Source organism: Dermacentor variabilis, chromosome 4 (genome assembly GCF_050947875.1).
Source record: "Dermacentor variabilis isolate Ectoservices chromosome 4, ASM5094787v1, whole genome shotgun sequence".
Classification (NCBI taxonomy): Eukaryota; Metazoa; Arthropoda; class Arachnida; order Ixodida; family Ixodidae; genus Dermacentor; species Dermacentor variabilis.
In genome coordinates this window covers 12,794,429-12,810,148 of record NC_134571.1, presented here as the reverse complement: position 1 = coordinate 12,810,148, position 15,720 = coordinate 12,794,429, and the positions used below count along the sequence as shown (strand labels likewise).

At 44.3% G+C, this 15,720-nt stretch overlaps 1 protein-coding gene across 1 annotated transcript in view; it reads right to left on the bottom strand.

Annotated features, from left to right (window-relative positions):
- Positions 1 to 15,720, bottom strand: part of GABA-B-R3 (gamma-aminobutyric acid type B receptor subunit 3) — a 453,175-nt gene that overhangs the window by 28,283 nt on the left and 409,172 nt on the right. The window contains exon 14 of the mRNA XM_075688121.1: positions 3,130 to 3,252. Within this exon, the coding sequence (XP_075544236.1) occupies positions 3,130 to 3,252 (123 nt within the window). The remainder of the gene's footprint in view (positions 1 to 3,129; positions 3,253 to 15,720) is intronic.

Genomic DNA, 15,720 nt, shown 5'->3' with positions numbered 1-15,720 from the left:
CAGGGTGGCCAGTTTCTCTAGAACAATCTGTCCACCATCCTTCAACAAATCTGCTGTTACCTGATCCTCCCCAGCTGCCTTCCCCCTTTGCATATCTCCTAAGGCTTTCTTTACTTCTTCCGGCGTTACCTTCGGGATTTCGAATTCCTCTAGACTATTTTCTCTTCCATTATCGTCGTGGATGCCACTGGTACTGTATAAATCTCTATAGAACTCCTCAGCCACTTGAACTATCTCATCCATATTAGTAATGATATTGCCGGCTTTGTCTCTTAACGCATACATCTGATTCTTGCCAATTCCTAGTTTCTTCTTCACTGTTTTTAGGCTTCCTCCGTTCCTGAGAGCATGTTCAATTCTATCGATATTATACTTCCTTATGTCGGCTGTCTTACGCTTGTTGATTAACTTCGAAAGTTCTGCAAGTTCTATTCTAGCTGTAGGGTTAGATGCTTTCATACATTGGCGTTTCTTGATCAGATCTTTCGTCTCCTGCGATAGTTTGCTGGTATCCTGCCTAACGGAGTTACCACCGACTTCTGTTGCAGACTCCTTAATGATGCCCACAAGATTGTCGTTTATTGCTTCAACACTAAGGTCCTCTTCCTGAGTTAAAGCTGAATACCTGTTCTGTAGCTTGATCTAGAATTCCTCTATTTTCCCTCTTACAGCTAACTCATTGATCGTCTTCTTATCTGTAATTGTCTGAAATGGCCGAGTACCTCGGAGTACAGGTGTGGGCTCCTCAAGGTTGTCGACGTTGGACACTCGGTAATTAGTGTACTTTCGACCTATCCTGTCCGCTTCTTCGTTCCCTGCCACCTCCGTGTGTCCCGGTATCCATACGAGCTTGTGCGTACCGCGAGAAGACGCTGGGCAAAGGTACACGCACGAAAGACGGGTGGCGATTTCCCGCACCAGCCTGCCGTGACGTCAGGAATTTTGACGGCGCGTGCTGGACTCTCTCTACGTGTAAAAATGAAGTACAATGTGTTCTAAAAGAGCCGAGGACTGAACTATGCAAGTTTCGGGAACTAGCACTAAGCACAATACTTTGAAATCCGTGACCTCACATTGACGTACTGCCGTTGCAGTTTCGGCGTGAAACCCAAAATATTAAACTTTAACCTTCATTTTCTTTTCTAATATTCAAACCACTATGGCGAAATTAACGGCAATAGAGTTCTAATTAGATACTTTATGAATCTAAACTTATTCATTGTTTTCCTTTAGCGTCCCTTTAAAATACGCATGTACGCTTATGATTGCGTTCTTTACCATACTATAAAAAGTCCTAATGATCACGAAATTCTCAACGATCCATCTGCACCATATTTCGCTAATGGTGCGAGACTTGGCAGACGCAAATTAACTTTGGAAAAACTGTTTCCATGTCATTTACTAAACGCTCTTTCCACCTTCTTTCACCTATTCGTTTAATGCTTCTCCACTACAAAGCGTGTCGCAGTATAAATACCTTGGTGTTATATTCTCAAAATATTTGTCTTGGTCCCATCACATTGAACAGATGTGCAACCGCGCGCTTAGAAAGCTAGGGTACCTGCAACGTACCCTACGTTCGGCCCCTCTTAACACAAGGCTCCTGATTTATAAAACACTAGTTCGTCCAACACTCGAGTATTACTCGGTCGTATGGAACCCACACAAGGAATCTGATATCGACAAAATTGAGTCTGCCCAAAAGAAAGCTATACGCTTCATTTATCGTCGCCACAATAGGTATATTTAACCTAATTCCCACATTCACAATCGTCAGCCTGACACTCATTTTTTTCCCGTCGCCACGTCGAATCGTTGAAGTTTTTCCATACTCTGATAAACTCTTCGCAAGATTCCTTTCACGTCACACCCGCTAGACCCGCACCCGCTAGACCGCCACCATGCATTGAATATGGTCTGCTGCATTCCTCTTCTATATTGTTAACCAGTGATCTTTCTTGCATCTTGTAATGTTTTCTGCTTTCTCTGTTTCTTGCGTTCTTTGCCATCTGCGTATTTCCTACACCACACTCCTGCAACAGCTCTTCGGGTCTGCAGTAAGTTGATAAATATAAATATGCTATTGTAAGGTACAATAGTAATGCGAGCAAGAACGAGGACACAAGAGGGAGAAATTTATGTCACAAAGATCGAGAAGGAAGTACCGATGGTCCCCATTTTTGTTAGTCTCAACAATATGAAGCCAACGCATAATGAAGCCAAGGAAAGCTTAAGGGAAATGATTTGTCGTCTTTAATTGACATGTACAAATGGTAAGGTAAAAGGAGATGAAAGAGGACGAAAAAAGAAAACGACAATTTGCCGCCGGTGGGAACCGAACCCGCACCCTCCGCATATCGCGTGCGCTGATCTGCCAGTAGAGCTATACGGCGACTCGTGTATCTACGCCTACATTCTTGGATGTTTATGCGCATGTGCAAGATGTGACCCTGGGAGTGCTGGCCAGCGCCGTCGCCGTAGCTCAGTGGAAGAGCATCGCACGCGTAGTGCAGAGGTTGTAGGTTCGGCTCCCGCCGACGGCAAGGCATTTTTTTTTTCGTCCTTTTTCATTTCCCTTTACTGCACCATTTCTACAGGTCAGTTAAAAACGAATTATCCCCCCTATGCTTTCCTTGGCTTCATTATCGGTTGGCTTCGTATTGTTGTGAGTAACACTTTTTGTACCAGACGAGTTTTCGTCGAACTGTTTACTCTATGTAAAGAGACATACACTGACGCTAACTTCAGACAACGCTTTATTGTCGGTCAAGCAGTCGTTTATTATAATGTCCACGTCCTGCCGATGTCATAACCGGAAGCTAGCCCCCATTTCAGCACTCGTCCTGAATGCCACGTCACTCGAGCGAAAGAGTGGGCGGCACATGCATGATGAACACACGCTGACAACGAACACAAACGCGCACACTTGCTCCCAATTATTTAGACGCTCCTTTGCAGCGCGCGATACACGGGCGCCGCGCTTCCCGTAGGATCGAGCACGTCTGCAGCTGCACCGGTCGGGGCACGATCCCGTATATATATATATATATATATATATATATATATATATATATATATATATATATATATATATATATATATATAATGGCGAATGGCGTTCGAACTAACCTGCATGGTGAGATTTCTCATTGTCCTTTCCATGGGATCGCAGGTCACCCAGAGGGTGACAATCGCACAGTCGATAAGTACCAAAACGCAGACGAGTGCAATCAGCTGCTGGTCCTGGAGGAGCTGCAAGGAACAGAACGCGCGGAACACATGAGCGATGTGGCGTGCAGAAAAATATGAGCAGGTGCTGAAAGGGATACCGAGAAGGGATGACCGGGAGGGGGGGGGGTTGCGGGGAAGCGTACGGCAACGTGTTAACCGTAGCGGGTTCGCCGTATACTCGCGTGACGAGGGATACACAATGAGCGGGTAGAGAGGAATGGGAGAGATAATGAAAGACCTCAACAGGGGTGCGAGAGCGCGGTTCATCACCTACGTCACCGCTGTTGCATCTGCCCGAAGACTACAGCAAAGACAGACGAGTGGCACTTTTTGTTCCCGGGTCGGTAAGAGCCATTGTTGTGCCTGGCGCAATTCTTGTTGGGTTTGTACGGCCGCTCTGTAGTGGCGGTCATAAGCAGGCATGTGTTACAAAGCCGCATTACTTGCCATTAAGCAATGAACGTTAGTGTGAGATTTTTGATATAAACTCCGCAAAATACTTAAGATGGAGCCCCGTAGACGGAAACAAGTTACAGACGGAAGGTCGAATCAGAAATTTTATAGCAGAGGTTTTCTTTTGCTGAACGTGCTTAGACTCTTCCATTGTGAGCGATATACAGTGCGCGACCTGTGTAACAAAGTAGCCTGTATAACGAAAAGGTCCCGAGCACTTCGCCATAATGACGTCTGACTGTATAACCCGCGCGTGTAGGGTGCGTGAGTGTTTGTGTGTTCCGTTCGGTGCGAAATCTACATACATGCATTCTTGACTCTTGTTTTCTTGTTTTTCAAAACAAAAATATAGATTACGCGTGCAGCATGCGGGATCAGTTCTTGTTGTTGTTGTTGCTGCTGCTGTTTTTTGGCAAGCGTGAGACGACTCAGTCGGTGTTAACCATTGAGGCGCGTCAGTCTTGCTTGTGTTGCGCGCGCACTCGCTGTCGTTCTTTCATTGGGTTCACACGACGGACCGAAACGATCATGCATCTCGCGGATCGAGCACTCGGGGACATCGAATCACGCCGCGAACACCTCGTCAGCGCCGCCTTTGTACACGTCGCTGTTCGATGCTGCATGAGCTTGGTCGCGCTCGGACTTTGTATTTATTCGGCGATTCGGTCCGTTGTGTGAATCAGGTTTTACCAAAGACGTCTCAAATGGTCTGCTAGCCTCCTAACCAAAATGTCACTCTCATCTGCAACATTACGAAATAGGAGATGATCTCTATTGTCACCAATCATCCGCGGATCTCTCTGCGTGGACCGTTAAGCCATCCGAAATGCACACGTTTTACAGCGAAGCTGTGTATAGCTACCTTCCGGCGGTGGTCGGTGTCCGTCCGCCTACGCGTCGACACGATAAACATTTCGTCTCCAGTTACTCGCGAATGCCCTGCAGCTCTCAATCTAATGTAAGTGTCCTCGAAAAAAAATTATGCTGAATTCGGCCACTGAGACGATTCTATCATTACGCCGAGTTCCTTTCATTTACTTGTAATAACTAGCTAGTTCACAGTGAAGTTGTAAACGTCACAGAATTCCTGTCTGCAATATATGGCCGTCTACGGAGTGAAGATGGGAGTATGGTTACAAAAGACGGCTAGAACTCTTATTTTGTCGAAACTATCCCGAAACAAATTATACGATAATTAGCCGCTAAGGCGACTCCAACATTGCGCCGAGTTTCATCTACTTTTCATAATTATGTCTTTCACAGTCAAGTTGTAAATATCGTGGAATTCCCGTCTGCCATGCAGGGATACTTGCATACGTCACTACTTTATAAAAGAATACGAATAAATCACTCCCCATTCGAAAGATGTGTTCATTGCCTGTATCAATCAATCAATCAATCAATCAATCAATCAATCAATCAATCAATCAATCAATCAATCAATCAATCAATCAATCAATCAATCAATCAATCAATCAATCAATCAATCAATGGTGTTTTTTAAAGTGCCCAGGAACAACCTTGAGGGTCTTGGTGCTGGCGCACTCGGCAAAACAATGCACAGGAAGAACAATGCAAGCTCACACACACACACACACACATACACACGAGCGCACGCGCGCACACGTAAAAAATAAGAATAATTTCGCGAATACAAATTTTAACAGCATAAAATGTGCACACGAAGATAATACAAAGCAATAGTGCAGAAACGGAAAGAAAGATTACAGAATGACGGAACACACAACAGATATGAGAGTTTTTGTTATAGAAATTCCTCTGCAACTCCTTTCAGGAAAATACTAAAATTAGGCATGACGATATCCAGGCACTCTGAATGGGCGTTATGTGCCACCTGTACTCTAGATAGAGGGTCACAAGAATCTGAAGGCCCAGGCCCGCTGTTTTCTTGTGCTTTTCTGCGGAATGTAAAAGCGCACATTGGAAAGCAAGTGCGAGCAGCAGATTTTCCCATTTAATTATTTGTGGAGAAAAAGAACATCCTATTTGTTGCTTTTACAGGTGAGGGTAGGCAACGTGAATGTCTGCGTTAGCTCTGTGGAGATAGAAGACTTTTGACAGAACCGATGTAAATTTAAATGTAGATGTGAACGTTTTTTGCACATTTTCGAGAAGTTCACATTTTGATCTACAAATTCCACTCCAAACCACGGAGGCGTACTCAAGAACTGGAAGTCATACGCTCTTATATAAAGTTACAAATGGCGCAGGTTGTTTGAAGTCTCTCATCGCCCGACATATTGTGCCGTGCGTTCGAAGTGTACGCTGCGTCGTCTGTTGAGCGTGGGGCGAGGAAGAGAGCTATCGAAGTACATCCCAAGGTCCTTCGCTCCCTGAGCTCTTGGCAGGAGAACATCTTTAACGCTATAGGGTGGGGGGATGCGCGATTCTCGCGCGTCTCCTGATATGTTTTTCCCGCACGGCGCGTCTCCTGTAATCCGGCTTCGCCGCGTGGCCTAGCGCCCGCGGCGGTCGGAGTGGTTGAGGCGCAGTACGAGAGAGGGCGCGAGTGTTGCGCTGCGAACGCCGCCGACAGGCGGGGTTACTTGGGCGCCGAAAGAGAAGGCGCTTTCTCTTGGGTTCGGGACAGCAAGCAGTACGGACGTGCCGTGCCGCGCGTGCGCCGATCCATGCTTCTGCGAGACCGTCTCGCGTGGCCGCCTTGGAACGCGCCACCGTTCGCGTGACCGTACGCGCGAATGACCAGGCGTTGGGATCCAGCATGGGGCGAACATATTCGCTCGCTATCCGGTCGCGGTGAGTCGGACTTCTAGATTTGTCGCGCGCCCATCGGCATGTTTTGTGAATAGCAACTCGGCTAGCAGGCATTGATTTATGAAATGTGCAATAAATGCCCTTGTGATTGTTTGCACTACTGTGTTGTCGTTCCTTTGTCCCAAGAGTACAGACGGAGGAGAACCCCACAATGGAAATGAAGTCCTGTTAGATTTCCGCGTGAAGCTTACAACTTTCGTTTTTGATACCTCCATGATACAAAATTTGCAATGTCCTTCTGAAAAGCAGTGCAATCAGCCTTTTTCACCGCTTTGAAGGTTTCCGGTATAATAATAATAATAATAATAATAATAATAATAATAATAATAATAATAATAATAATAATAAGGACGCTTGCCTTAAAGAATGAAAAAAGGTTGATAGTTCATCTGGACTGAAAATTGTCAGATCAAGGTGCGGAAATCTCCCGACAGTCGGGCATTTCGCATAGCTTCTGATTCTGATCCATCTATTATTACCTAACCTTGCACAAGCCTACTCATTTTCGATTTTTAAGTTGTGTCTAATGGATTGAAAAATGGATGAAAAATTAATCTGCAGAAAACTAAAGTAATGCCTAACAGTCTCGGAAGAGAACAGCAATTTACAATAGGCAGCGAGGCACTGCAAGTTGTAAGGGAATAAATCTACTTAGGGCAGGTAGTGAAGGCGGATCCGGATCATGAGACGGAAATAATCAGAAGAATAAGAATGGGCTGGGGTGCGTTTGGCAGGCATTCTCAGATCATGAACAGCAGGTTGCCATTATCCCTCAAGAGAAAAGTATATAATAGCTGTGTCTTACCAGTACTCACCTACGGGGCAGAAACCTGGAGGCTTACGAAAAGGGTTCTACTCAAATTGAGGACGACGCAACGAGCTATGGAAAGAAGAATGATAGGTGTAACGTTAAGGGCTAAGAAAAGAGCAGATTGGGTGAGGGAACAAATGCGAGTTAATGACATCTTAGTTGAAATCAGGAAAAAGAAATGGGCATGGGCAGGACATGTAATGAGGAGGGAAGATAACCGATGGTCATTAAGTTTTACGGACTGGATCCCAAAGGAAGGGAAGCGTAGCAGGGGGCGGCAGAAAGTTAGGTGGGCGGATGAGATTAAGAAGTTTGCAGGCATGGCATGGCCACAATTAGTACATGACCGGGGTTGTCGGAGAAGTATGGGAGAGGCCTTTGCCCTGCAGTGGGCGTAACCAGGCTGATGATGATGATGATAATGATGAGACCTCACAGCTTACAGGGACGAATAACCGTGGTGTGGGGCCACACCAACCCTATACCACATTACGTGGGAGTGCACCTTATACAGCGTAGAACACCCCGACACGAGCACCACGAGGGAGCAATGGGAAGCACTGCTGTCCAGCTCGGCCCTCGACGACCAGCTCAAGCTGATACAGAGAGCCGAGAAGATGGCAAGAGCCAGCGGAGCCCTGGACTAGGGGCCCGGACCATTAGCGATTTTTCTGATTGTTCTTTTAATAAAGTTTATCTATCTATGTAGTTTACCATGATTTAGTGTGTAAGCTCTGTCTCTATTTGTTCCTTTGTACGTCCTCGTTCAGTCGAGCTTACACACTCTGTCATGGATTCAAACCAACTAGCTCGCCAACGTGTTTTAGCCTAGTTCACGTCGCAGCCATCTGGCTACTAAATGTGTGGCCAAGTGCGTGCGTCACTGGGCGCGTGACGGCGCAGCGAATGGGGGGGGAGGAGGCGGCAGAAAGTTAGGTGGGCGGATGAGATTAAGAAGTTTGCAGGCATGGCATGGCCACAATTAGTACATGACCGGGGTTATTGGAGAAGTATGGGAGCGGCCTTTGCCCTGCAGTGGGCGTAACCAGGCTGCTGCTGCTGCTGCTGCTGCTGCTGCTGCTGATGATGATGATGATGATGATGAATAGATTCGTACTTATTGCCTGAAGAACTCGAGGCTTATTTTTCATCGCCCTGCCGTTCACTAATCCAATTCAATACGCGAAGTCTGCCAAAAGAAAAAAAAAAGGACGGCATCGCAAATTTTTTATCTACCCGTCGTCCCCAACGCCAACGAGCTGGCCCATGCGCGCGAACTCACCCACCGCTCCGGGGAAACGCCGCTCGCGGAGCTCCACAAGGACTCTCTCCGCACGTTCAACGAGACTAAAAAGCACTATAAGCTCGGAAGGAAGGTCTATCCACGCCAAGCTCTCTGGGCCTCAGCCTTCCACCCTTCGTATGCTGCAGACCGGGTCCTATCCCAGGGTCAGCAGGTACGCCGACTCGTTCGAACCCGATTGTCCGGATTGTGGAGATCCCTTCTGCACTTTAGAACACCTGCTCTGGCGGTGTCCCTCGTTACGGGACCACGATCATCTCGCTACGGAAGAAGAATGGGAGGGGGCGCTCAAGAGCTCCAACCTCGCCGCGCAGCCACGGGCCGCCCAGAGGGCCCGCGTTCAGGCACGGCCTGCCCGTCCCGACGCGGGAGCGGGCCGCCGCGGCTCATCCCTCGGGGCCGCTCCTCGGGACCTAAAGAAAGTTCATTGCCTGCCTGCCTGCTACGCGTCATAATTTCTCCGTTATTTGCGTTAGTGAAACCTGGCTCTGCGCATCTCACAATAACTTTTATAGCTTTCCCTCGTACTCTTCTGAATACTGCCACCGCGATAACAGTAATCATGGTGGTGCTGCTTTTTTTTTATCCTCTGAGTTGCGTTGACACTCAACGTGACGAACTGCCAATCTCTTTGGGTCGAATTTCATGATACATATTTTTTTAACAGGATAAGGAAAACCTAATGGTTACATCTATCGTTCACCTTCATCATCCGGAAGCGCACTTTGCTTAGCGCTGGGTGATTTGCTGCATAAATTAGCATTCGGGCAGAAAAATGCCATTATCATAGGTGATATTAATATTAACCTTTTATATAGATCCAACTCACTGCTTATTGATTACGTTAGCTGCCTAAATCGGTTTGGATAAGAAAACCTAATTACTCTTCCAACTCGCTGTCCCACAAATAAACAGGGTGCACTTAAAGACCACACATCTAATCTTCTTACTAACCCTGACTGTGGTGCTGTCCAAGCTTTGATAACCGGTCATTACTCAATATTCGTGCGCTTAACTTTTAATGCTACCACTACCGATACAAACTTCACGAGAAAGAAGTTTAATTCGTCAGTATTTATTGAATTAATTGCCGCTTCAGACTGGTCCCCAGTAGTGCCATGTGATAACCCTGAAACTGCCTATAACACATTTTCAAAAATAATTTCCAGTGCTATTGCAGATTCCACAGCAGTAATGAATTGTAAAAAAAAAAAAAAACATTTTCAGCTTCTCGTAACCCACGGCTATCCACCAGCTTGCTAAATGGTGTACGGAAAAAAGACAACTTTTACAGAAAAAAAAAGAAACAGCCATTTCACACTGCACTTCACGAAACGTATAAGAAATATTCTAAAATATTAAGAACACTACTCAAACAGGCTAAACAAGGTATTGTGAAAATGAAATTAAGTGTGCCGGTAATGATGTAAAAAACAATGGAACCCATTAAACTGTCTTTTAGGTCGATCCACTCGTAATGCCGAAATAACCATGATACAATTGGGATATCTCCTTCTTGATAACCCTTTGGACATTGCAACCTCCTTCATTAATTTATTCTGTACAGATAATCAAAGGTGCAACGATCCATTGATCCATGTTACCCTTGTGTACCACATAGATTTTCATTGTCATGAACAAGGCTCCCGTACGGGAGCCAAAACGTCTTGGTTTGTTTTCTTTTAATGTTCTTTGTCGGCGTCCGTTTTACCCTTGAACTATGAGCAATCCCGACCAGACGAGTTTTCGCTGAACTCTTGATTTCATGGATTTTTTCTTCACCCCGCTACACCTGAAGACCATAGTCACACTCATTTCTAGTCTAAAAAACTCAAGGCCTGGTCTTGACAACTTCAGCCCATCTCTCATAAAGATGATAGTGTACTTAACATCTGGAATATTCTGTCACATAGTGAACCTTATCTTTAAGACAGGAATGTTTTCAAGTTATTTGAAAAAGGCGAATATAATCCCTGTTTTCACGAAGGGAGATAAGCGTCTAACATGCCATCATCAGCCTGCTAACGCCCACTGCAGGACAAAGGCATCTCCCTTACTTCTCCAACTACCCCGATCATGTACTAATTGTGGCCATGTTCTCCCTGCAAACTTCTTAATCTCATCCGCCCACCTAACTTTTTACCACCCCCTGCTACGCTTCCCTTCCCTTGGAATCTAGTCCGTAACTATCAATTACCATCGATTATCTTCCCTCCTCATTACATGTCCTGCCCATGCTTACTTATTTTTCTTGATTTCAACTAAAATGTCATTAACTCGCTTGTGTTCCCTGACCCAATCTGCTCTTTTCTTATCCCTTAACGTTACACCCATCATTCTTCTTTCCATAGCTCGTTGCGTCGTCCTCAATTTAAGTAGAACTCTTTTCGTAAGCCTCCAGGTTTCTGCCCCGTACGTGAGTACAGGTAAGACAGAGCTGCTATACACATTTCTCTAGAGGGATAATGGGAACCTGCTGTTCATGATCTGAAAATGCCTGCCAAAAGCACCCCGGCCCGTTCTTTTTATTCTTCTGAATATTTCAATCTCATGATCCAGATCCGCGGTCACTACCTGCCTTAAGTAGATGTATTCCCTTGCCACTTCCAGTGCCTCGCTACCTATCGTAAACTGCTGTTCTCTTCCGAGACTGTTAAACATTACTTTAGTTTTATGCAGATTAATCTTTAGACCCACCCTTCTGATTTGCCTCTCCAGGTCTGTGAGTATGCATTGCAGTTGGTCCCCTGAGTTACTAAGCAAGGCAATATCATCAGCGAATCGCAAGTTACTAAGGTATTCTCCATTAACTCTTATCCCCAATTCTTCCCTACCCAGGTCTCTGAATACCTGCTGTAAACACGCTGTGAATAACATTGGAGAGATCGTGTCTCCCTGCCTGACGCCTTTTTTTATTGCGATTTTGTTGCTTTCTTTATGGAGGACTACGGTGGCTGTGGAGCCGCTACAGATATGTTTTAATATTTTTACATACGGCTCGTCTACACCCTGATTACGTAATGCCTGCATGACTGCTGAGGTTTCGACGGAATCAAACGCTTTCTCGTAATCAATGAAAGCTATATATAAGGGTTGGTTATATTCCGCACGTTTCTCTATCACCTGATTGATAGTGTGAGTATGGTCTATTGTTGAGTAGCCTTTACGGAATCCTGCCTGGTCCTTCGTTTGACAGAAGTCTAAGGTGTTCCTGATTCTATTTGCGATTACCTTAGTAAATAGTTTGTAGGCAACGGACAGTAAGCTGATCGGTCTATAATCTTTCAAGTCTCTGGCGTCCCCTTTCTTATGGATTAAGATTATGTTAGCGTTCTTTCAAGATTCTAGTACGCTCTAGGTCATGAGGCGTTGCGTAATAGGGTGGCCAGTTTTTATAGAACAATCTGCCCACCATTTTTCACAAATCTGCTGTTACCCGATCCTCCCCAGCTGCCTTCCCCCTTTGCATAGCTCCCAAGGCTTTCTTTACTTCTTCCGGCGTTACTTGTAGGATTTCAAATTCCTCTAGACTATTATCTCTTCCATTATCGTCGTGGGTGCCACTGGTACCGTATAAATCTCTATAGAACTTCTCAGTCACTTGAACTATCTCATCCATATTAGTAATAATATTGCCGGCTTTGTCTCTTAATGCATACATCTGATTCTCGCCTATTCCTATTTTCTTCTTCACTGCTTTTAGGCTTCCTCCGTTCCTGAGAGCATGTTCTATTCTATCCATATTATACTTCCTTATGTCAGCTGTCTTACGCTTGTTGATTAACTTGGAAAGTTCTGCCAGTTCTATTCTAGCTGTAGGGTTAGCGGCTTTCATACATTGGCGTTTCTTAATCAGATCTTTCATATCCTTCCGATTGCTTACTGGTATCCTGTCTAACGGAGTTACCACCGACTTCTATTGTACACTCCTTAATGATGTGCATAAGATTGTCGTTCATTGCTTCAACACTGAGGTTCTCTTTCTGAGTTAAAGCCGGATACCTGTTCTGTAGCTTGATCCGGAACTCCTCTATTTTCCCTCTGGCCTTAACTCGTTGATCGGCTTCTTATGTATCAGTTTCTTCCGTTCCCTCCTCAAGTCTAGGCTAATTCGAGTTCTTACCATCCTATGGTCACTGCAGCGCACCTTGCCGAGCACGTCCTCATGTTGTATGATGCCAGGGTTAGCGCAGAGTACAAAGTTTATTTCAGTTCTAGTCTCGCCATTCGGGCTCCTCCACCTCCACTTTCGGCTATCCCGCTTGCGGAAGAAGGCATTCATTATCCGCATATTATCATGTTCTGCAAACTCTACTAATAACTCTCCCCTGCTATTCCTAGAACCTATGCCATAGTCCTCCACTGACTTGTCTCCAGCCTGCTTCTTGCCTACCCCGGCATTGAAGTCGCCCATCAGTATACATATATAGTGTATTTTGTTTTGACTTTACCATCGTCGATTCCACGTTTTTATAGAAGTTTTCGACTTCCTGGTCATCATGACTGGATGTAGGGCCGTAGACCTGTACGACCTTCAATTTGTACCTCTTATTAAGTTTCACAACAAGACATGCCCCCCTCTCGTTAATGCTATAGAGTTCCTGTATGTTACCAGCCATATCCCTATTAATCAGGTATCCGACTCCAGTTCTCGTCTCTCCGCTAAGCCCCGGTAGCACAGTACGTGCCCGCTTTTTAGCACTGTATATGCTTCTTTTGTCCTCCTAACTTCACTGAGCCCTATTATATCCTATTTACTGCCCTCTAATTCCTCCAATAGCACTGATAGACTCGCCTCACTAGATAACGTTCTAGTGTTAAACGTTAAACGTTGCCAGGTTCAGATTCCAATCGCGGCCTTTTTTAACATGTAATTATCGCCATATTGTTATACTTTCGTTCTTTACTGAAACTGTCGAAAAACTTATCGTAATACGCTTATCAAGTTATTTGTCTTAATTTCATATCCTATCACCAAATAAATTTGGGTTTAGGCAGGGATACTCAACTGATATTTCAACCAGATAAGATTTGGCAGGCAATTGACACTGGAAATTTTGCTGGTGCATTATTTATTGATCTTTCTAAAGCGTTCCATTTACTTGTTCATGACATACTTCTTGCTAAATTAGACTCTATTGGTATAACTGGCCCGCCACTGCGATTATTACGTAACTCTTTGAGAGATACAGATTATACTGTGTGTATGTATATCTAGCACTTACTCACACCTTAAAACAATTGGCATTGGTGTACCGCAAGGATATATATTAGGACCTCTCTTGTTTTTAATATACATTAATGACCTCTCACAGTGCCTAAAGTCATCTGACTGTATCCTTTACGCTGACGGCGCTACCATCTTCTTCTCAGACAAAAGCCTTGATCTATTAATGTGTAAGCTTAACCACGACGCGGCAAACATTGTAACCTGGGGCCGACTAAACAGACTACACATTAATACTACAAAATCTAACCTGCCATTTTCTCAGCTAAACAAAAGCTTATCTTAGGGCCTCCATCGCTAACCTTTGCTTCCAGCACACTTTATCCTGCTGACAGTGTACTGTTTCTTGGGGTTATATTAAATAAACACCTAAAATTTGATGAGCATGTTTTATCTTTAACAAAGAAGGCAGCATATGGGATTAGAATATTAATTAATGTTCACAATTTATTTAGTGGTAAGACACTCATCTCCCCCTATTACGCTTTTATTCGCACGTATATTAATTATCGCATATCCTCATGGGGGAACACGTATCACACATTTATGTTCACTGCAGCATACCCAAAATAAAGCAATTCGCATCATTACACGTAGCAGCTACACATCCGAAGCATCTCCATTGCTCAGGTCTAACGGTATTTTATCATTACAGAAAGTAAATAAATGCTGACTGGGAATACTTGTTCATACATCTGTTAACGGAAAGCTACCATTCCCTATAGTTACTAACAGCCAGTATCCACACTCCACGTCTACCCGATTCTCTCTTACCAACAGCTATTTATAACCAACACCTAGAACTAATTATGGTAACTTTACTACAAATTTTTCAGCCACACTACTTTGGAACTCACTACCGTGTGATATTAAGATACTCTCTCATTTTTACACATTCAACTCAAGCCTGCGTAAATTTTTGCACTCAGTATAATAATTTCATTGTTACCATCCTAGAAATAATTGTTTTGTGGTTTAAAATATTTTAGTGTTAGTTAGTGCCTAACTTTTTAAATTATTTATTTATTTTCTTAAAGCGCCCAAGAAGAGCTTTACGCCTTAATTTTGGTGCACTTGGGCTATACAAAGAATATAAAACCGAAAAACAAAACAGAATATCTCAAGTAATAGTGGTACAAAGTGCGACAAAACATTGTATTATTCAGAGACAGAAGTCAGATAATGAGCATACAGTAGAACTGAATATATCAGGATCATCACGCAAGTTATTTTGTTGTGTTACAAGACATGTTATAGCGTTAGAGGTGCAAGAGGAATTCACGTAGAAAACGCTAGGACTACGCAGGTTAGGGCGAGAAACGTAGAACGTTACAGCTGACAGTAACCGCGCACAGAAGTAGTTGTGAATTAGCTTATACAAAAATAAGTAATCACAGTATTTCTGCCTTATTTTCAGGGGTCTAATATTGAACATGCGCAGTACACGCTCATAGGCATAAAATACACGGCGCCCGAGAAATCGATCGTACAGGATACGAATGAAACGTCGCTGAACACATTCAATTTTTGCAACATTGGTCAAATCAATACAGTTCCATACAACAGCACTAAACTCTAACTTCCAGCGGACAAAAGAAGAATACGAGAGAATAACGCAGTTCACATTCGTAAACTTTTTAGTCATCCTTGATATGATGCCTAACTTCCTGTAGGATACATTAACGATGCTTGAAACATGTTCTTCGAAAGTTGGCTGGGAGTCAACCAATATTCCCAAGTCGCGCGTACAACTCGCTCTTTTAAAAGGAATGCTATCAAGTGAGTATTCGTACAGTGAAGGGCACATTTTGCAATGAACGGAAACAACAAGTGTCCTGGATTAATGCGCAAAAAGTTGGAAGCACACCACTCCGCAACAATTAACATCTGCCTGTAATA